The 21,858-nt window shown below is 39.2% G+C and overlaps 1 protein-coding gene across 6 annotated transcripts in view; it reads right to left on the reverse strand.

The window, feature by feature from the left end:
* The window catches only part of TMTC1 (transmembrane O-mannosyltransferase targeting cadherins 1), a 184,794-nt gene that overhangs the window by 106,553 nt on the left and 56,383 nt on the right, over nt 1–21,858 (reverse strand). For all 6 annotated transcript variants that reach the window (XM_038369642.2, XM_038369659.2, XM_043518065.1 and 3 more), the window contains 3 exons: nt 16,059–16,140; nt 14,884–14,987; nt 2,751–2,940 (listed from right to left, as the gene is read on the reverse strand). In XM_038369642.2, coding sequence (XP_038225570.1) covers nt 2,751–2,940; nt 14,884–14,987; nt 16,059–16,140 — 376 coding nt within the window. The remainder of the gene's footprint in view (nt 1–2,750; nt 2,941–14,883; nt 14,988–16,058; nt 16,141–21,858) is intronic.

The following is a 21,858-nucleotide window of genomic DNA, read 5'->3' on the forward strand; positions in this document are numbered from 1 at the left end:
AATTCTCTATGTGTGCATGCCACATGGGCATGCACCCCTTTCCCTCCCCTCCCCAGAAAACAATTCAACATTTACTGTGTTGATATCTTTGATTTTGCCACAGTCATCTGCACACAGGATTTCCTATTCTTAGTACCACAGAACAGAAAATGCTACTGGTAACCAGAGTGTATGTGTATTTGCACGTGATAGAGAATAGCAGCTTGCAGCACTGTTGTAGCCATGTTGGTCCCAAAATATTAGAGACAAAACGCGCGTGAGGTACTATCTTTTATTGGACCAACTTCTGTTGGTGCAAAAGACAAGCTTCTGAGCATACACAGAGACTTGAAAAAGAGCTCTGTGTAAGCTTGAAAGCTTGCATTTTTCACTAACAGAGTTGATCTAATAAAACACATTACTTCACCCACCTTGTCTTTCTAGAGATTAATAGACATATATATAATCCTTGCCTTATTCATGATAAACCCATTCCTTAGCAAAATTGTGAACTATCACTTCCAGGTTATACTGTGTTATGGGAAGAGGAGAAAGGTCAACAGATAAGTAAAATGTGAATTCATGGAACTATTTCAAAAAGAAAGCAGAAGATTTGATTCAATGTGAAATAACTTGATATGCCTCATGCCAAACAGCATAAGAAAACTAGCCAAGACTGCCTGCCATTTGTCTGGTAGAACGATGGTCTTTGCCTGTACACATTGCGTCATCTCAAAAAGTCACTGATTTCTCATTTAGAAATGCAATTTTTTTAAGAGTCTAATAAAAAGAAATTGTGCCTGCAAGTCATGTTCTCTGTACTCCTTTCCCCCGCCTCACCTTTATAAATAGTAACATACACATGAAAACAGGATAATTTGTTTCTACAAAATTCATCTGCTCTTATTGTTTGTTCCCCACCTTAACTCTTACTGCTTGGGACATCATAATCCTCTCCACAGCAGGTAATGATGCAAATTATAGCAAAAGCTAGTAAAAAAAAAATGGGAAAATTTTTTATCAAAAAATCCTTTTTTCTTACTGAAATTCAGAATATTTCAGCCCTCTCTAATTATGACTAGAACTGTGTTAAGCTGTCACAATAAAACAAATTCACATGTAGCGTCCCTTAATCCAGGATTCATTACTAACTCCAAGTTCAGAGCAGGTTTGCTATAAGGCTGGTAAACCTCGTTCCATGTCAAAACGCTGACATTTATGGTTTAACAGGGGTTGGACATGAAACCAGATAGTTTGGGATGCATTTTACTTTGTGTTTTGTTGTTCATTTGAACCAGGAGCTCCAAGCAAAAATGGGGGTGCAGGCGGGGGGGAGAGGAACCAACTACACAAGACTCAAAGTAGCAAACAAGCAAATTCCTAGGAAATGAAATCCCTGCATTGAACACAACCCTAATTTTGACAACTGGTAAAAGATATGAAGCTAGAAAAACATCAGGGAATAAAGGATGTGATTTCAGAACTGCTCAGTGTTGAGCAAATGGGAAGTTTTATTATTGCCTTCAATTGGAGCAGAGTTAGATCAAAGCGGAGCCCTTTTGAAAATCCTCTCCAAAGATTCTGATTTTACATTAAAGCAGCTAGCAATAAAAAATAAAAGCAAGAGAAATACAGAAGACATATGACCTGTAGGCAGAACTACAGCATCCCTAAATAGACTGATTTCCCATGTTTTCCATATGGCATCAGTTGACATTTTAAAGAATCCAAATTAAGGACTCAACGGTCCAAAAGTCTTTGTCATTTTTATCCTCCTATCAAGAGCATATATAGAACTCTGGATATGCAAGCAGTATGAGCAGGACCTGCACTTTTTAGCATAATTCAAGAGCTGTCTTATTACCATATAGTGGTTTTTCAGCGTAGTTATTTGTACACTTAAGGAAGGAACTCTTTTAAAAATGATCAACAAACCACTAGGTAATTATTTCTTACCACTTTCATCACAAGAGATGACTTCAGCAGTTGTAACTATCCCTTATTACTGGGGTTGCCTCTTATTTTAGACATATATTTCATCTCTGTCCCACACAAATCCAGTCTAATCTCATTTACACATCTGCAGTGCAAGTAACATGCATCTGCAATACTGATCTGTGAAAGTGGATTTAAATAACATTGTCCACAGTGTGGTTGTGGTCATGTTGTCCCAGGATATTAGAGAGACAATGGTGAGATAATATCTTTTATTGGACCAGCTTGTATTTAAACAACATGCCATTTATGCTAAATAATGATTCCCACATCATTTTCAACTTATTACACTCAATTTTGTCCTCCTTATTGTGTCCCATATATATGTTTTATTTGGTTTAGAAGTATAGATAAAAATATCAACTTAACCCTCAAAAGCTAGTGACAGACACCTGAAGCCAATGGCAAAGCTCCCATTGATTAATGGCAATTGAATTGGGCCCTTGGGTCATGAGCAAAGCTCATGGAAATCAAGGAGAGTTTTTCAGTTGACTTCAGTGGGCTTTGGGTCATTAATAGTAATTTAATAAAGCACTTTTGGCTAAATTCTGGTCTCAGACCAAACAAATGGGAGCAGCATGCATACATTCAATGGCAGAATTTAGTCTTTTGGATTTGCCTATGAGAGTTATAGGGAAGTATTTTTCCTCTTACTGTCTATTGTTTGGGAAAAAAAACAAACAACCTCAATTGTTTTTATTGGTGATGTCCTCAATGATTAGGTAACAAAAACAACATATAAACTATAAGATTTTAGAGTACTTTTTAAAAATTACCTTGAATGCTGTTATGCAATGTAAGCTGAGTAATATCATCACCACCACCAGGAGAACTGTAGCTAAATTCCTCACATCCCATATCGACTCAATTAAAGGAATACTCCCGACTTGCCAGTCATAGCACAAAGTAATTGGTGCTAGCAGAAGCCAGGAATTGAACGCCAGGAGGTATGAATAAGTTAGAAATCTGAAAGATGAAATGGAAATACAATACGTAGAATGTTCTCGATTCCATATACGTTTTTTCTTATGTTGAGAGCAGAGTGAGTTCATGCTGATCCAGGATATAGTCAATTATTGTCCCTTATACTGGAGAAAAAATAAAAATATATGAAGACAGCAACATACTGTTCTGTAAATATAAGTCTTCAACATGTGTTATTTATAAACACCATAAAACTTTAAACCAATTACCTCTATATGAGAATTGTACATCAACTTTTGAGTGGCTTGACTGTTCTGCATATATTACTGGAATGTTATATTTTTGAGGTGAATAATTATTTTTGTACCTGTTTTAATTCTATGTAATGTTTTATTCTTACAAAAAAGTAAATAAAAAGTTAAAATTAGAGAGAGACACCCACCCTTCAGTCTCTTACAGCAGTATTGCTGGACTCCTGCAATGCAAAGCAGCCCTAATTCTAGCTTAACCAGCCATTTGAAGATTCCCTCCTCTGTGCAGAGGAATTCATGGGTAGCTTAGAGCTGCTATACCAGCTTCTACATCAGACCCCCTCCCTGCTCTCTGGCACAGTCGGCAAGAAGCCCAGATCAAAGTTGGTGATTTCTGGCTCCCATCATAGCCCTTGGGGGGCACGAGCAGTTGGCATAAGGGAGGCTGAAAAAGTGGAGGGGGAAAGAGACTTCTAACTTTGTAATTTGGTATTTGTAATGCAGAGGGGATTGGGAGGTGGGAAATATGCTACCTTTTGGGACATGTGAAAGCTTCTGTGGACTGGAACAGGAGCAATATGAATGCATCCAAGTAAATAATTTGACCCTGAGCCACTTGGCAGCTACTTATCTGCAAACCTTAAAGCTGCTCCCTCAAACCACGTTTACAGAAGAGTTTAAATACATTTCTTTGTGAACTGCTGAAATTGGTCGAGTGCTCATCAAGTCCCCTGAGGAGAACTGTGAGATTCACAGACTATAAACTTTTATTGTTTTTTTTAAAAAAAGGCAAATATATAGAACCTGAAAGCGCACAGACTTGCATATAAATAATAAATTTATACAATATAGCACTTTTTCATCTGTCTGGCTTGGTTTTTGTATATTACACTCTGGTAGCTCAAAGATTTATTAAAGTGATCCCAAAGGACTCCCAAGACATGTACAAACATATATAAAAGATCATTTCATCCATCACTTACTGTGAAAACAGAGCAATTACTCAGCAGTATGGAGAACACTACACAGTATTTTAAGACAAGAGGTACAGGACACTGTATCTAACAATGACTTTAGGCAGGCAGTATAGAATTACCCACATTGGAATATGGCTAAGACACAGGGACTCACAACCCTAACTTTGGGGGGGGGGATTTTAATAACCACAAGTGGTTGGGATTTTCATTTTATTTCTCATCCCAAAGACACTATCTCCAACAGCATATTATCCCAACACCTGAGCTGATCAAAAGTTGTAAGGATGTTTCATTGGAAAAATTTCCTTTTCAGGATAGTTTTTGCAAAGAAGTTTTTCCAATTTTGATACAAAAATTGTAAATTCCACAATTTTTAGGTCCCCCCCCAATTGTTTTCCTCCTTTTTTCATTTTGCCATTGTAAAGGGAAAGAAAAGCAAAGGAAAAGAGTGTAAGGAAGGGGAGTTTTTTCCTCCCATAGGAGAAAAATATGAAAAAGTCAGTTTTTCATCTAAAAAAGTTTTGAATAAAAAATTTTGATCAGTTCTACCCCTTATCACATTGGGCCATTGGCTCATTACTCATTACTCTAAATGAAGAATGCCACCTTTTAAGACAGCAAAATCACTTCCTGCAGTACATGGGGGTTCCTCAGAGATTCACCAATTCAAAAAATGACGTAGCTCAGCCTTGATGGGATTATACAGCACAATGTCATATGGCATAACTTGCCATATTTATAGAATCACAGAATCATTGAATAATAGGGTTAGAAGAGACCTCAGGAGGTCATCATCTTCCAAATGAAAACCATTCACATCATTCAGTGAATTGTGCCAGGCTGTAATATTGTTATAAACGTGGCTAAGATTTTCAAAAGTGATAAGTAATTTTGGGTATCCAACTTGAAATGTCTTAAATTTTCAGCGGACGAGTTATCCGAGTTAATAAAAAGGCCCTTAGGGCAACTTGTGTATTGATATGTTCAAAAAGCATCTCAACTGTCATCCCATATGGAAGATGCATCAAATTACCAGGCAATTCTGAAGCCTCATCACACTTCAACTATTCATCTTCAAGAGAGGGAGAGAGAAACAACTTAATACAGATGAGCAAAAAGCTGATGGGTTTAGATAACAGACAGGCTGGTCTTCAGCATCCACTCTCCAGGATACGAGAGATGATAAAACTTTATGCAGCATGTAACAAATATGTGGTATTTGTTGTTACAGCAAATTGAGTCAATTTAATGTGATTTAAAAAGGAATTCCAAATAGATATATAGGCAAGTGTAATATAAAGCTGTACACTCTGCTGGGAAGTTAGTTCAGATTGATGATGAAAGGTTTTGTGAATGGATCTATTTCCCCCCTCACTGAATTGTTTTTGCCTTCCCCATAAACTTCAGGTACAGTCCACTTCTGGAGGCAGGGTACCAAAGTAGGCAGACAATTATTCTGTTCAGTTATGGCAACACTCGGGTTCCTTAAATGCAATCTGCCAACAGCAGTGAACTATTTCAAAGCCTACAAAAGACATTACGTACCATGCACAGTTGGCTGATGCACATCACCGTACATCAGAATAGAAAACCCTTGGCCATTTCTCCTGTTGTCAGTCCTGAGAGCTCTCATTTAATTTACTTGGTTTAGAATGCATGCACCACATATCCCAGAATGGCAAAACTGAAAAAACTGATTTTCCAGCTGGCCTTTTCAAATTGTAAAAATTCTACTAGTGATGTTTCTTATCACCAACAATTTGGACAGTCTTTCAATTTTGGTAATCTTGAATGTTCTGTCAGTTGTGTACCTAAAAATGTTGGTGGTTTTCAATTTTTACGTCAAAACTGGAAAATTTACACACAGTTTTTGCAAAACTGCAGAATATCCATGAAATCCTACATGAATATGCATGAAACCCTGCAGAATATCCAGGCCTAAAAGATTTGTTTTCCACAAATAGTGGATAACTGTTTTATCATCTATACTTCAATGTGATCTCTCAGACTGAGCTAAAGTGGTAAGAGCAAATGTTTCTGTAAGAGCAATGTAGCATTCAAAACTTTTCTCCAATGCTTTCAGGCAGACCAATGAGGTGAGAGAATTATCGAGATAGAAAGGAATGGTGTAGGATTCTCTGTTATGTGAAGTAAACAAATTTTATAATGTATGAACCTGCACCCCTACACATTGTATTGGAAGGGAGGGACTAAATATGTTACAGGTTTTAGATCAAATATAAATCTCTTGAACTGACTGAATTTTCTTAGATGTTTTGCTTCCATTATTTAAATAGACGGGGGGGAGGAGCCACCTTCAGGCACCCATATGATTGCCTGTAAATCCAGCATTGCATCTCTTACCTAGCATGCTTAAATAAAGAAAAAAGTTCAGTGGAGGCATAACCTTTCAAAAACATTATTTCAAAACCTGACATAGAATAGAAATAATCTGCAATTTTAAACAGAAATGAAACCTCCTGGAATTATTCCAAGCGCTAGTTACATTTTAGGGGCCTAGCTATAGTCAGCAACTAAAATATTTCCTTTTAATTAGTTGTCTGACAATAAATTATATTTTAAATTAATCATCGTCCCTGTATTACTACTAATTTCTGCTGGAATTTCAAGAGGGGGGAAAAATTACAGTGCTTAAAACATTTCTCTCTGTCAGGCCTGCTGCATTTCAGCCCAGATAACACAGGGTAACTTGTCATGGTCAGGAGACATCTGGAGGAACTAGCCTCCTAATTGGCATCACTTACTGTCAATTGACATGTCCCTCCCACCCTCATAAAGCCAGTTAACTGGGTTTGCATTGCAGTGGAGATCAATTTTGAATTGCACATTGAATACGGAAATACAAGTTTCAGCAGTTGTCAAATGTGGCTTTCCCAGTCCCCCAGTCTCTGAAATATTCAGAAGTTGCAAGCTTTCTTTAGCTTCTTAGACGTCATCATGATGACCCACACTTTCAAATCCTCTAAGGCTAGATGTAATGTCATTTGCTTTATTTGGCACATCATTTATTGCATCTGTTGCAGAAACAGGAGCATGATTCTGCTATCTGAACTGGTTGCCTTTAGTGCAGAGAGTGTTATGTTAGACCACTGTTTAAACTCAAACAATATAGGACACAAATACTTGAGGAATTGTCTGTTGCCCCAGGCAGTAATTGAGAATGATTTAGAATGGAAAAGTCACAGTCTCACTATTGCCAACCCCAACCATCACTGAGTCTGCTAAAAAAAATCATGTGTGGGTGGGTGTGTATAATTTGCCTTTTGGACTGGTTTTTAAAACTCAAGGGTTCAAGTTTTCAGGCTTTTCTTTGCAACAATGACTTTCTTTTTTTCAAAAAGAGAAGGCTGATCTCCCTGCCTAGTCACATGTACCAGGAGTGTGGCTTTAAGAAAAACACCAAATATTGTGAATGATAATAGAATTGTGAGAGTTGGCAACACTGAATCCTGAGAAGACCTTCTCTGCTAAGAGCCTGCTGCACTTGAATGTTCTTCTCTCTCCTACAGATGCAAAAGGACACCCAACAACACCCACGGGGTTAGGCTACAGTTGCCAATCCTCCCGGTTTCTCCAGAAGTCTCCAGGAATTGGGCTTTATTTCCCAGAGGCTACTGAAGCCAAAAAGGGAGATTTTAGGCTGCTAAAAGCCTGATGGCGCAGCAGGACTAAGGCAGGCTCCCTGCCCTGAGGTAAGCGCCGCCCAGCCAGAGCCAGCACCCCAAACCCTCTGCCCCAGCCCTGAGCCCCCTCCCACAGCCAGCATCCCAAACCCCCTCCTGCACCCCAACCCCCTGCCCCAGCCCACAGCCCCCTCCTGCAACCCAACCCCAGCCCAGAGCCCCCTCCTGCACCCAAACTCCCTCCCAGAGCCCGCATTTCTCACCCTCTCCCCACCCCAATCCCTCCCTGCCCCAGCCCTGAGCCCCCTCCCGGAGCCCGCATCCCCTCCTGCACCCCAACCCCCTGCCCCAGCCCAGTGAAAGTGAGTGAGGGTGGGGGAGAGCGAGTGACTGAGGGAGGAGGAATGGAGCGTGGCAGGGCCTCAGAGGAGGGGCGGGATGGGGCAGGGCTGGGCAGGGCAAGGCAAGAGTATTTGGGTCTGTGTGATTAGGCAGTTGGCAACCCTAGGCTAGGCTCAGGATTTGTTCGGTTTGTAAATTTTGTTGATTTCTCCCCCTCTGACTTGATTCCTCTGTGAAGTTCACTCAAGCTTGTTTCTGACTGTAGGTATCTCCATCCCTACAGCCTCGCCCACTATTGCAGGCAGTGCATGAAGGCTAGGGACAATCTCCGTGCCTGCAGTTGGAAAGTGCAAGGATTGCTCCCTCCAGGCACCCCCCTGCAAAGGGTATAGGAAGAAGATAGAGTATGACCCCCCCTTCTTTTTATCACAAAGGATTGTGCAGCCTATTCCCCCACTCCAGCCCCCAAAGGGATGGTGTAACAAACTGGAACATTGTGAAGTGGCACAATTTAATTCTCTGGGTTACTTTTGTTATGGCTCCCGGAAGATGTTGGGCCTGGGTGCCTAGGAATAGAAGTACCCTTTATACCTAAATTTTAGCAGAAGGGTTGGGGGAGAAATGGTCTCATAAAGGGCACCAAAAACGGGAAATGTCTGGAAGACAGGCAATAAATAATTGTTTATTTTTATATCATCTCAGATTAACCTGGGGTTGGGGAAAGAAAAAATAAGAGGGCTCTCAGGGAAGGGACAGTGTAGAAAACAGAAGCACAGAGGAGGGTTGTTGCCATTTCAGGGTACCCTGTAGCTCATCACTCCCTTGTTTAAATAACCCAGGCGCTTTGCCTGGTATGCAAAGGGGTTTTAGTTCTTTCTAATGGTGACAAGAATTCATTTATGTCCTTTATTAGGAGAAGAGTTTCTCACTCACATATTAACAACAGAACTCATTTCAGCTCTAGGCTCTTTCCACCGTTTGCAAAGCTCTAAATCAAGTGTGGATGATGAGCCACTTCATGATAATGTTGTAAAACACATGCTGCTGCAATTATAACCAGGTGATGTTATTTAAGGGTATTGTATTTGAGTTATATTTATTTGCATATCCTCTAGGGCACATATCTCAAGCAGCTTATCAGTCCAGTCATATCTTCTGCAGGAATTTACTTGTATCTTGTCATCCTATACCATTTTCTTACAATAACCATAAAATAATATGTTCTTTCTCTGCCCAGTACATTCTGTGTACATAGAGTAAAATCACATTTGTTTAAATAAATAAAATGATACATCGGTCTCACAAAGTCTGATTTCACATCAGTAGGAGACAAGATCCAAATGTCAGCATAAACATTAATGGAGGGGGAAAAGCCCTCTCAACTGCAAAAAATATAATGGCTCCATATAATGCCTTTCATCATCACAGAGCTGTGGCAACTAGAAGAAAAGCTGCCTATCAATACAGTGGTGGGTACAAAGAGTACAGAAATACAGAGCTATACAAGCAGCTGCAGCTTGCTGAATAGTAAGATGTACCTTCTATTACAAGGTACAACTGTGGAGGAGGATGCTGTATAAATTGTATTGATTTTTCTATTCATGAATCTAGTAGGTCTGTTTCTGAGCCTCCTCCTAAACTTTGCTGCTAAGTAGTTGAAAATATCAGATTTTTAAGAATGAGGCACATTCAAATCAGACATTCAAACAAGACTGACCTTCCAATAAAACCTGAGCTCTTGGGGATCATCCTGATAATGTTGCAATATGCAAAACCCTGGGGCTGATCTTGTTCTTCCCAAACCTGTAAGTCCCTGAGAGTTTTGTGTTCAAACGTGATCCATTATCCTAGCTAAAAAATGGTAGCAATGGATTCCAAGGGGCACCCTAAGCCAATCTAACAGATTGATGGCTACACACCAGGACTTCAACCAAGGTTTACAGTAGGGGGGAAATGGTGAGTCCCCTGGGCAACGACTGACATATGGATTACTACTCCCCAGAAAGTTAAAAACATAGATCTCTTGGAAATCAGTCGAGGTAGACATTTTAAAATGGTCTAAAAAGGCCATGGGACCCCCCCAGAGAAAACAGCCTTATCTTTACCTATCCAGTGCCAACAGAAAGTGGAATGAATACCAAAAAAAAAAAAAAAGATACTGGCTATTTGCCTCAAGGGGTCAAGCTACTTTCTCCAGTCCTGTGTTGGCAATGGATTTAAAAAATGAAACACATGGCTGAGAGGAATAAATGTCTGATGCTAATGTTTAAGCTGTGCCTCTTTTCTCAAAGCTATCTTTGGGTGTCCAGGTATTTGCATTCACAGGATATTCTGTTTCACAAGCAGGGTTTGTAATTGGCTCCACAGCCCCATTATAAATGCCTGTTAACAACCAATATTTCAGGATAGCAACATTTATCAGGGTTTGCTCATTAAACCATATAAGATTAAGTAAGAGACATGTTCAACTCTTTGGCCTGGAATAGGCAGGTTCACACTTCAGGAGAGAGACTTGTGCTTTGTCATTTTACCATTAGGTAAACCCATTAGGGTTCTCCCCCCCCCCTTTTTTTTAATGAAAATATATTTTAAAATTTAATATATGGACTGAGGGGGTCCCCATGTTAGTGAGCCAGGACTTCTTGCTGTCTCTGCATTTTCCTGCCTTACCCAAAAGTGAACACTGAAATAAAAAGTCTATTGTACATATTATACTGAAATGCAGATGAAATGAAACACACTGAGAAAGCAGCAAGAGCTCCTAAACTCAGAAAGTGTGGCCAAGAGTCAGAATGCTCTGGATGGCTAATTAATGGGCTGGTATATTGCAGAGGTTGGTTTTAATATTTCTTTACTAGCCTAGGGTCTAGTGCAAAACCCATAGGGGTTGTTGCATCTAACTTCCCTTGCCTTGCCAGACAGACCTAGCTGGCGCAGCGATCTGCTTCCACAGCAAAGGTTTGCCCCTTGAGCTCAATAGCTGTATTCCCTTTGAAGCCTCAACAGTCAGAATTAAATGCATCACTTAGAAAACAAACATAAATCCAAATGAAGCATAAAAGAAGTAAACTTTGGTGGATGAGTGTTTCTTCGGGTTTCTGAATTTCCACTGTGTTGAATTCTCACATATCCAATTGAAACACTTAACACACACACAAAAGCCAAATTACGGGGAAAAAAGTAGTTTGACCACATAAAAAACTGCTATCTACCAAAGCAGTCATATTGTAAAGCAAATTAAAAGACACAATTAGGGCTCATTCACGGCTGCAATAGATGGATTTATGGTTGTCACACAGCTAATGCCTGCAATGGTTACTATACAGTTACACTTGGAGAGAGACTTATTTTTTAAATATTTTTATTTGGAACTTACTGGTAAGGTTGCTGCTATTATCTGTCTCTTACACTAATCTGTGAGACATACTGTATGTTGAATATTTTTCCTCAGTCTTAGCAAGGTGTTCGTAATACAATATGTACTCATCATTATTCAGAGGACTCAAATATTTTCCCTCAAAAACAGCAGAATAACGCAACGTTGTGCAGAATGTCTGAAGCATGCCAAGCCTATTACTGAATGTCCTGCTAAGACTCTAACTGCACTTCAGTAAAACATTTACATCAAGCTTTGTATCGCTCAATACCTTTATAACTATAACATCTTTCCTCCATTTCATCCTAACCCCATTAAACATGTCACAGAGGCTTGGTTGAGGTTACATTGTGCTGCAGTTGCTTATCCATAGCAAAACTTGTGACAGCAACTTGCAACAACTTCAACTCAAAAGTTTATGAATTTTATAACCAGTGGTTCATTAGACCGGGGTTCCTTGTGTGGAATACAGGAGGTCCCATTTCCCATCTCTAGTGAGTCTTCAAGAAGAGTAGGATTTCCTGTACCTTTTATTTTCTGCCTTGGCTGAAAGATGGATTCAATCACATAACAGGCCTATTCTGCCATTCTAGCATTATCTCTACTGCAGGTCATTGTTAGAGGCACAGGCCATCATAATGGAGTATGCTACAGATCTCACTGAAAGTTTAAATTCTTTTGGTGACACTGGAAGACAGTACTGTCAAGCAGGGTCTGCCCATTAAAGCATTCATAGGACTTGTCTACACGGCAAGTTACTAAGTGGCAAGCCAGGGTAAGAATCTACTGTGTACCAGCTTTCTGTGCCGTGATGTCCCATGTGGACAGTGATACAGTGCAGTGAAAGACCCAGAGTGTGGCTTAGAGTAACTGTGCTTCAAAGTGCAGTATGGTAAGCTGCACTCCAGGACTTTCTTTGCCCTGTAGCAGCCTCCACATGGCAAGTTAGTGCGCACCAAGCTGGAGCACTGTAGATTACCACATAGACGTGCCCACACTCTGACCTTTGAACTACTTGTTTGTACCCCTGCACATGCAACAGAATTGCAGAAACTTTATTAGGAGGTTGAACAAACAACTGATTCATTTTAAAAAGATTTCACATTGTCACAATTATAGGATGCATCTACTTCTGACAATTAAGAAATGTGGAAAGATATATTTTACTGAGGTTAATGCACATGCTTGTGTTGTTGAAGACTGGGAAAGCCTCACCAGTCACACAATAAATATTAGGCTCCGGTGAATTAGTTTATGGTCCATGTCCAGCTCACAGTGGATAACATTACAAAAATCTAGAGCTGAACAAAAATTTTCCATTGGAAAACGCTGATTCAAATATGGAAATGTTCCATAAGAATGTGTTGATTGCAACAAAACTTTAAGTGGAAATCAGGCAGGCTCTCTGGGCTCCCGACTGATAGGCTGTCCAATTGGGCAGCAAGCTTGCCAATCCAGAAATTTTCAAGAAAATTCCATTTTGGGTCTTCCATACTTTCAAAAATTCCATAAAAAATTGTGTATTTCTGATTTGGAATGGGGGGGAGGGGGAATCTGAAACACAAAATTTTTTGTGGGAATGAAATTCTGGTTCTTGCCCAGCTCTACAAACAAAATATGTTTACAGCTGGTACTCTTGTTGGCAGCTACAGCATAGGCTAAGAACAGAATGGGCACTGGACAATGAACTCTTCTTTCCTTCTAAAAGATAGTTACTTCTAGTCAGGGCTGACACATATCAATGGGACAGCACAGGGAAGGTCGGCCTGCTCTCTGTACCACACCTGTCCTTCAGATAAAGAGGAGCTCAGTCTGCAGTGCTATCAATTAGTTGCCTTTCAGAAGCATGCCACTAAAAAAAACCCTGTGCTATTATCAGGGAAATATTCACTCTTATACCAAATAATTTAGTTTTTCTTTTAAAAGCTACCCCAGTCATTGCAGAAAATGTAAAATGTTAATTGCAAACACAATAAAACATTTTCAGTTACAGAATAATAAATAACGAGTCATACTGGGTTGGTTTATATTATATAACCTTACTCTTAGGATAAACATGTTAAATAGAGGAACAAACAGCTAAGTCTTTTATACTATGATTTAAGAAATATGTTATTATTAGACACTTTAATGTAAATTCTAAACATGTATCATATGTAACAATTTAGAACTTTCCAAATTAGCTAGCATGTTTCCTGGAAGCAATTTTAGTATTGCTAGTAATAGGACACTGTTGGCACATTATTAGAGTACTTTCTCAAATGAGATCCAGTTCAATTTTGCTCCAGATGTTGAACAACAGCATCTTGATCTCAGTCTGCTAGTCTCAGCTATGTTTGAGCTTTAGTCTTTAAAAACAACAAATCAGCATTCCAGGAAAATGGTATCAAACACGACTGCTACTCCTTTCATTTGGAACCAATGGGGACATTGGAACAAAAAACCTTTCAATTACTTTCACATCCTCTCTTCAAAACAACATCCCCACAGCTATGATCCTTCTTGCATTATCAAGCCATGCATATTCTTTGTTTTATCAATTAAAGCAAAGCTCCTGAATATAAATTAGCTCCCAATCATGATCCTAAAATACTGGTTTGGTTTGACTCAGAGGGAAGAATGTCATTTTCTGCATCATAACAATACTTCCGGAAACTCTAGTGTGACCTCAAATCCAAGTACTGACTTAGCCCAGGTTAGGTTGTGAAAAGTGACAACACCCCAGCCTTGGTTTGACTATGGGGGCAATGAAACATCATTGCTGCAATATCAGCTTCTTTATGCTATTTCACCAATGAATCTAATGATAAAAAACAAAACCTTCTGCTAACATAAATTGCAAGTTTCAGACCATTACTTTTAATTAATCCCTGGCAGCCAGGCCCACCTAGAAATATATTTTTGTAAGAGCAAAAAGAATACCTGACATCCCATCTTGCCTTACAACTTCAAAATGCTAACTGCTCATTAGCACTCCAGAGGGATTTTTAAGTATTATTTTTTCCCATTTTACAGAATCTGCACCTGAGACAAAAACGTCAAGTGATTTTCCCCACATCACAGAAGAAGTTAGCATCATACCTGGACTCCCACTGCTGTGCTTAAACCACTAGGCTACAAACCTTACCCTTATAAAGATAAGCTTATTGGTTTCAACAAAAAAGCATAAACAACAACAACAAACAATAAACAGCATAATACCACAGGCATTGTTGCATGCTTCAGTGATTCAAATAATGCCAATTGTTTTCTAGTCTTGGGAGAGCAATAAGGAAATACAGTTATGTGTAGAAGTTAACCAACAAAACAAAGATCTGTTTGCTCCCTGACTAAAACATTTTAGTTCAAGAAAACTACATTTATTTAATAAGTTTGTGCAGTTATTGGTACTGTACCTTGTAAGTAAGTAAGGTGAGAATGAAGCTGGATTGTCCTGTTCTGAAAACATTGGCATGGAACCTCCCATTATCCAGAAACGGAAATATAAAACAAGAATCACCTTCAGAGAAGAACAACATCTATTGAAATGGTTACCTCCTTTTGAGCAATATTATACCATACATGGAAATCCAAATCTTTAAAGTGCAGACTCAAATTTTTTTATTTTTTTTTAGATGGCTCTTTAAGATTTAGCAAACTCTGCAGGGAAATCAACACAAACTAGGGCTTGATGTCAAATCAATTTCCAGGACAGTTATGGAATAAATTTCTATTAGCATCAGTGGCATAGCAGGGTGTTAATCCTTGAACATCCACTAAAAAACAAACCACGTTATGAATATACATAGAAGGAATTTCACAAATATTTATCTGGATAATTTTCTACCCTTTTCTGTCATAGTGTCCTGCCACAGTGTAAGTGTATACTACTGCCATGGACTATATGGGATATCAAGCCTTCTCAAAACAGACAATGTTTGTGAGTATGAATGTGTCAATACCTTTTCTCATGCTGAATAATACCTCACTCTGCAAGAGTTCCACTGATTTATTTTTGAACTGGTTTCAAGGGGATTACTTGTGTCATTAGCTACTGTTCCAGGTAAGGGAAACAAAATCTGGCATGTAGGGGGCAACAGGGAAGTTATGCTTTAAAATTAGCAAGCTTTTGATTTCTTCTTACTACCTGTCCTGCTGGCTGGAGCAGCGTGGTCACCTTCTTTCTGGAGATGGGGTTCATTCTTAACACTTGCAGTGATTGCCATTGAAAAGTCAGTATTTTCCAATTAACCCACAGTGGTATATTTTACACTGTAGATTTCCCCACTATTTAGAAAAGGATCAACTGTGGGATATTTGCAAATGTTGATTTTTAAATGATGACCTATGTAAACTAAAAGAGAATTTGAGGTGGAAAAAAGCAGCATTTTCATCTAGCTGTCCACGTGAAATTTTATTGGACTATATTTCATGATTAACTGTTAGTTAATACCACCTAGTCAAACCACTTAAAATAGAATTTCAGCTGCAATTTCAGCTTTCTAGTTTTGTTCGTGATACTATTCAGCAACATTAATGTTAATATTATTTAGGTGTACAATACCACATTTTTAAAATCACTCATACTTACATAACTTATTACTAAAGCAGCCCTCTTCAAAAATGGCCTTGCAGTATACAAGAAATTCTGGTTGTTACTTGCAGTCAGGTAGCTGAAATGCAAATTAACAAACACTTGCTTAAATACTTAGTGGAAAGTAGCTTGTTTTTCACACTGAAAAATCACTGGCACAGTGCTCTAACCGTCCTATGTCTATCAATGTGTTAACATTAAAGCTATAATGATAAGCATTTGTATCATTTTGCATTTTCAAAGCATTTTCTAATTAGAATTAGTCAACATTTTATTTCTAAATGTTAACAAAATTTCAAATGAAAAAAATTGCAGAAATTATCATAATTGTTTCCCCAACCAGCTCTATTTACAACCATCAACTACTTAATGCTCACAAATCTCCATGTATGACTTGCCCAGCATGGAAGAAGTCACTAACAGGCCATGATTAAAACTTAGAAGCTCCTTAATCCAATTATGTGCTCAAAAACTAGAGAAGGAGGCATAGTCTGTAAGAATTGAGCTTCTTTAAAGCATCTCTCTTTTTAAGTAGAGTTCACATACTCCACTTCTATTACAAGTCACTTGACTAGCTTGTTATGATTATTAATTGAAGTGAGTCAAATGACAGGTGGTGAAGCACTGGAATGAGTTACCGAGAGAGGTGGTGGAATCTCCTTCCTTAGAGGTTTTTAAGGTCAGGATTGACAAAGCCCTGGCTGGGATGATTTAGTTGGGGATTGATCCTGGTTTGAGCAGGGAGTTGGACTAGATGACTCCCGAGGTCCCTTCCAACCCTGATATTCTATGATTCTACAGGATGCCCTTTGTCTGTGCAAACCCTCCCTGCTCCACAGGCAAGTAAAATTAAAGGCTTGAGGTCAAGCCTTATAAAGCTCAAAAACTTGATCTCTCAAAATTATTCTAATACAGTAAAATGTTCTCCAAATTCTAATATGCATTTTAAAATAATTAATTACCGTCACTATGGCACTAAAGTAAATACTAAATATGCTTATATAGGACCTTACAAACTTTTCGTTTTTCTGAGGAAGAAAAACAAGTAAAACATCGGAGAAGATAGTTGAGGGGGATAAGTATTTAGGAGGTGAAGAATGTTTTTAACTTAGAGAAAATAGAAGAAACATTATCTTTCAGCTTTTTGGAAAGTGTTAAAAATAAGGAATAAAAAAATTCAGTTTATACAATCTACGAAGATTATGGAACAGCTTACAATGCCTGTATTCAAGTCAGCACTCCAGGCAAGGAAAGAGTCATGCTTTTTCCTGCAAACATCTAGTGTAGACATTTATTTTTGATTTCCTCTCGAAATCTCTCAATACACAGGATTGTCTAACTACCTTTAGCCCTTCAAGTCACAGCCAAAATGAGGTCACAACACTTCCTCAAGAAAAAGAGATTCTTAATTTGTGGCTTTTTGTTCAACTTTTCCATAGCAGGAAGTTAGTGATGCTAGGCACCTTTGAAATATGAAGAAAAGCTTTCACTGCTGACAAAAGCAGCAGAACCAAAACCTGTATGAGAAGGAATTACAGTTTAACAACAAAAAGAAAGGAGAGACTGCAGCTGGATACACTCTAGAAAATGCAATTTCTTTAAAAAACCTTCTGTAAGCATCGTGCCTAAAACACAGTAACCCAAACTACGTACTGTTGAGAAAGCTGGATAACCTCAGTCCCTTGTCATCTACTTATTTATAAATGTTGGCATTTAAGAGTAGGAGGTGACTTAAATGTCAGACTGGTCTTCAAGACCCCAATCCTGCAAGGTGAAAAGTTTTCTGAACTCCCACTGATTTTAATCAGGCCCCAACTTCCCAGAAAAGGAAACTCAGACTAGTCTTCAGGTTTTATACTTCATGAAAGGTCAGACTGACCTTCAAGTTTTCACTATGGCCCTGATTCAAGGCCCACTGAAGCCAAGGGAAAGACTCCCAGGGACTTCAATGGGGTTTGGATCAGGCCCTGGACTTTTGTGCCAGTTGGAATGTCTCATGAAATTCAAACCTCTTATGACTTTTAATAAGCAACAGAAGTCATTGGTTGTATTTTGTTTACATTACTACAGACGGGGCTCGTAGCGCAGCCTACTGTTAAGGTCGCCTCACACTTCCCATTATAATAGCCTGTTTCCACTTGGTTAACATCTGTCAAAATTATAAGCATTTAGGTTGAAGTTTTTTATGCCCAGTGTCTGCTTTAGACTGATATTTTGGGAGGAAATTTCAGCCAAAATGGTTCAGCTGTTTCTGAGAATGAAACTAGAGAAAAAAAATATGTTTTATCCATTTAAAAAATTCTGGCGACCTTTTCTCTCAAAAGCTCAAGCACCACCAGGTTCAGAAGCAGGAACTTGAAATATGGCAAAAAGGGGGTCTTTATGTCAGGGATGTGTCTTTTGTTGTCCCCAAGAAAATCCACCCAAATTTGACCAAGTTATAAATCCATGGGGTGGAAAAAGATCACAGTTGGCACATGCTCAGTAGAGACTATTTAGAGTCTACCTGATAAAATCTCCTGATCTCCAAAGATTCCATCTACACTATGCATGCTCCAGTCTGGAATAACTATTAGGCGTGATCTGCACTTTAAAGTTAAGTGGCCATGGGTAAGAGACTCAGACTCAGAAAAATCCATGGCCCAGAGCACAGTAGCTAAGCCAATGGAAGAATTCTTCTATAGACCTAGGCTTGGAGAGGTGGATTACCTACACAGACAGAAAGGCCCCTTCTGTCGCTGTGGAAAGCGTCTATCCTTTGGCTCTACAGCAGCATAGCTGCAAGGCTGACGCTGTGCCACTGTAGCGTTCGTACTGTAGGCTTGGCCTTAGAAACAATATACTAATTAAAAATAAGAAAAAGCATAACCTAATCTTGGACTGTGAATTGTCTGGAGCAAGAGCTGTTTTTGTGTTGTTTCTTCAGTGCCTAGTACAATATGGTCCTGATCAAGGTCTTTAGCTGCAACCAACCAACCACCACCTACTATCCATTTGTTCCATCACAGTTACAGTCAAAGGATAAATACTTAAAAAAAGGAACTAGATCCTGAAATTTCAAGGAAGGTGACAGTTGTCTTTGATTATTTGTCCCCTTCTGGTGGTGGATGTTCCAGGGGACACGGTATGGGAGTCTGTAGAGTATAACAATGATTCAACTTTTTAAAAAGGTGTATGTTAGTCCGTCCACTTTTATAATATTTCAGATGAGTTTTAAGATGATCATAGTAAGATGGAAGAAAATGAAAAGTGCTAGATCTGTACCATTCTGGAGGGCCCAAATCCTACTTCTATCTAGTATTAATGGTTTAAAGCTCCTTCCTTCTCCTTTTCAAGATATCCCATTTACTTTTTAAGCATATTGATTTTGACATTTTGGCCTATAACATGTATAATTAAAATGCACTTTACAACCCACACTCTCATTCCCATCTTCATCATTGCAAGCATAATCAAACATTTTGTCCAGTGTTGTGTCAATGCATCACTTTTTAAAAGCAGAAATTAATTACAAGTGCCCCACAACATTATGCGAGGCCCAGCCCACCACAGAGCAAGCCTTATCCTGGCCTTTTACCAAACCCCATCTTCCTGATATGCCTTCATGCAGCAGTTAAGTCGTTCCGCACTAACACACCCAAAGAAAAGTAACCTGTGTACTGAGCCTGGTTGTGGTCAGCACTCTAACCTGCAGAGCAGATTTAGTGTCAAGCCAGAAAGCACCAGAAAGGACAAGAGGGACAACTGGGGAGGGGCAAACCCAGAGGAGGTCAAAGGTTTCTGAAGTTCATCATCTCTTTTCTCAATGTTTTGGCAGTTTACAACTGAGGCAGAGAAATTTTCTTTTCATGCAGATTCCATTAGGAAATATGTTTTTCTGACTTAAAAAAGGGCTTGTGCTATGAAATCTATGAGGAAAATCATGAAAGATAACAGCATACTCTGCTTGTTGATCCAGCCCTCCTGGCCATCCAAGCTAGAAAAGTCGCATATATGAAATACCAACCCATGGGTAACGATATGGGTAACTTAGCTCATCAAAATGTTGTTTTGCCAGAACCCTGCTATATTCTGGATGTCTTATGGGTGGTATTACTGGTCTCAGAAAGAATAACTAGGAAGACATCTTACTTGTGACCAATGTGAGCAAAGGACAATTCAGTGTTCCTGTTGCAAATTTCACAGAGCTGCAGATCGAGCAGGAAAAGTAAGTTTTCTAAATAACAGTCACGCACAGCTTGCAACATATACAAGGTAAAATTCCAGCTTAGAGATACAACTTGGATCAGGTTTGTTTTTCTAGTGCAGCTTGCTTATTCGGTTTGTAAGTTGCTAATGATTTTTATTTGGTAAGCTAACCAGGATATTTAAAGTAATAAATGTAATTGTTTTGCACTTTTGCAAGATTTCATTGTTTTGTGCCTTTTATACCGAGTCAGTCACAGATCAGAATTCTGTTCATTTGCAAGCCACACAGCCCTGTCAGACATCTAAGAGTATGTCTGCACTGCAATTAGACACCCACGGCTGGCCTATGCCAGTTGACTTGGGCTTATGGGGCTGGTGCTAAGAGGCTGTTTAACTGGGGTGTAGATGTTCCGGCTTGGGCTGCAACCCGACCTGTGGGATCTGTCTCACAGGGTCCAAGAGCCTGGGCTCCAGCCTGAGCCTGAACAGCTAAACCACAGTTAAACAGCTCCGCGAGCCCGAGTCAGCGGGCACATGCCAGCTGTGGATTTTTAACTGCAGTGTAGACATACCCTAAGACACCTCTCAGTTCAGAAGCATCACTCCCCATCATCAGCTCCATCCACATATGCACAAGAACACAGATTCCTAGCGCTCATGCATACTGGAGTCAGGGTGGGACCCAGAGAAGAAGAAAACTGTATATTACCAGTAGCTCTGTGCAACAAAAAGAATGATCTCACAAAATATTAGTGCCTCATCATAACAATATGGTAAACATTTCAAGATGTGGATCTCACTGATTTTAATGAACAGAGCAAATTGGAGCAAGAAATCCAGATTGCCATTTTTGCTAACCAAGTGTGAAAAAAGAACATTTGGACAGAGGTTTCAACTTGCCTTCATGCCAACTCTCCCACAAAGCAAAATCCATTGTGTAACTGGCTACTTGCTGTCTTTTAAAAGCCTGAGAGGAATACTCCCTGAAGCAACACAAAGACACAATAAATCCAAAAATGCTTAATAACGTGAGGATTTCTTTTACACACTTCGAACGGAGGCCAAGACAGATATTTGGCAGCTTTGGCTTCCTGAAAAGTACAGCTCATCCTGAAATCAATTACATTATCACAGCATTCAGAGATTTTATAACTGAGGACAGCAGGGTAGATAGCTTAGTAAAACTCAAAACCATGCAGTTTACAGCAACGTAAAAATTCCTGGTACCAGATGGACTGTGTGTTAATCAAAACAAAGTTCTCCAAGGAACTGACCTTTTTTTTTTCTTTTAACATTTGAGGCATCCCAAATTGTCGTGACACTATGACAACTGACACCAGCTGAGAATCAGCCCCAATCTGTAAAGTAATTCTTTTCTGTATAAAACAGCAACTCCTTCTCTCTTCCTCTCCACCCAACCACATTGGGTACTACAGAAATACAGCAAACAGTTAAAACATTAAAAAAATACCGTAACATCAGGGATCCCAGAAGGAATGAGGAGAGATCACATTGCTAAATATACGCACGCACCCTTTAGTGTCTTATTCTTCTAGAGCTGGAGAGAGGATACTCCATCCCCAGAAGAACACTGTTTTCCATTTCCATT

Source organism: Dermochelys coriacea, chromosome 1 (assembly GCF_009764565.3).
Source record: "Dermochelys coriacea isolate rDerCor1 chromosome 1, rDerCor1.pri.v4, whole genome shotgun sequence".
Lineage (NCBI taxonomy): Eukaryota > Metazoa > Chordata > Testudines > Dermochelyidae > Dermochelys > Dermochelys coriacea.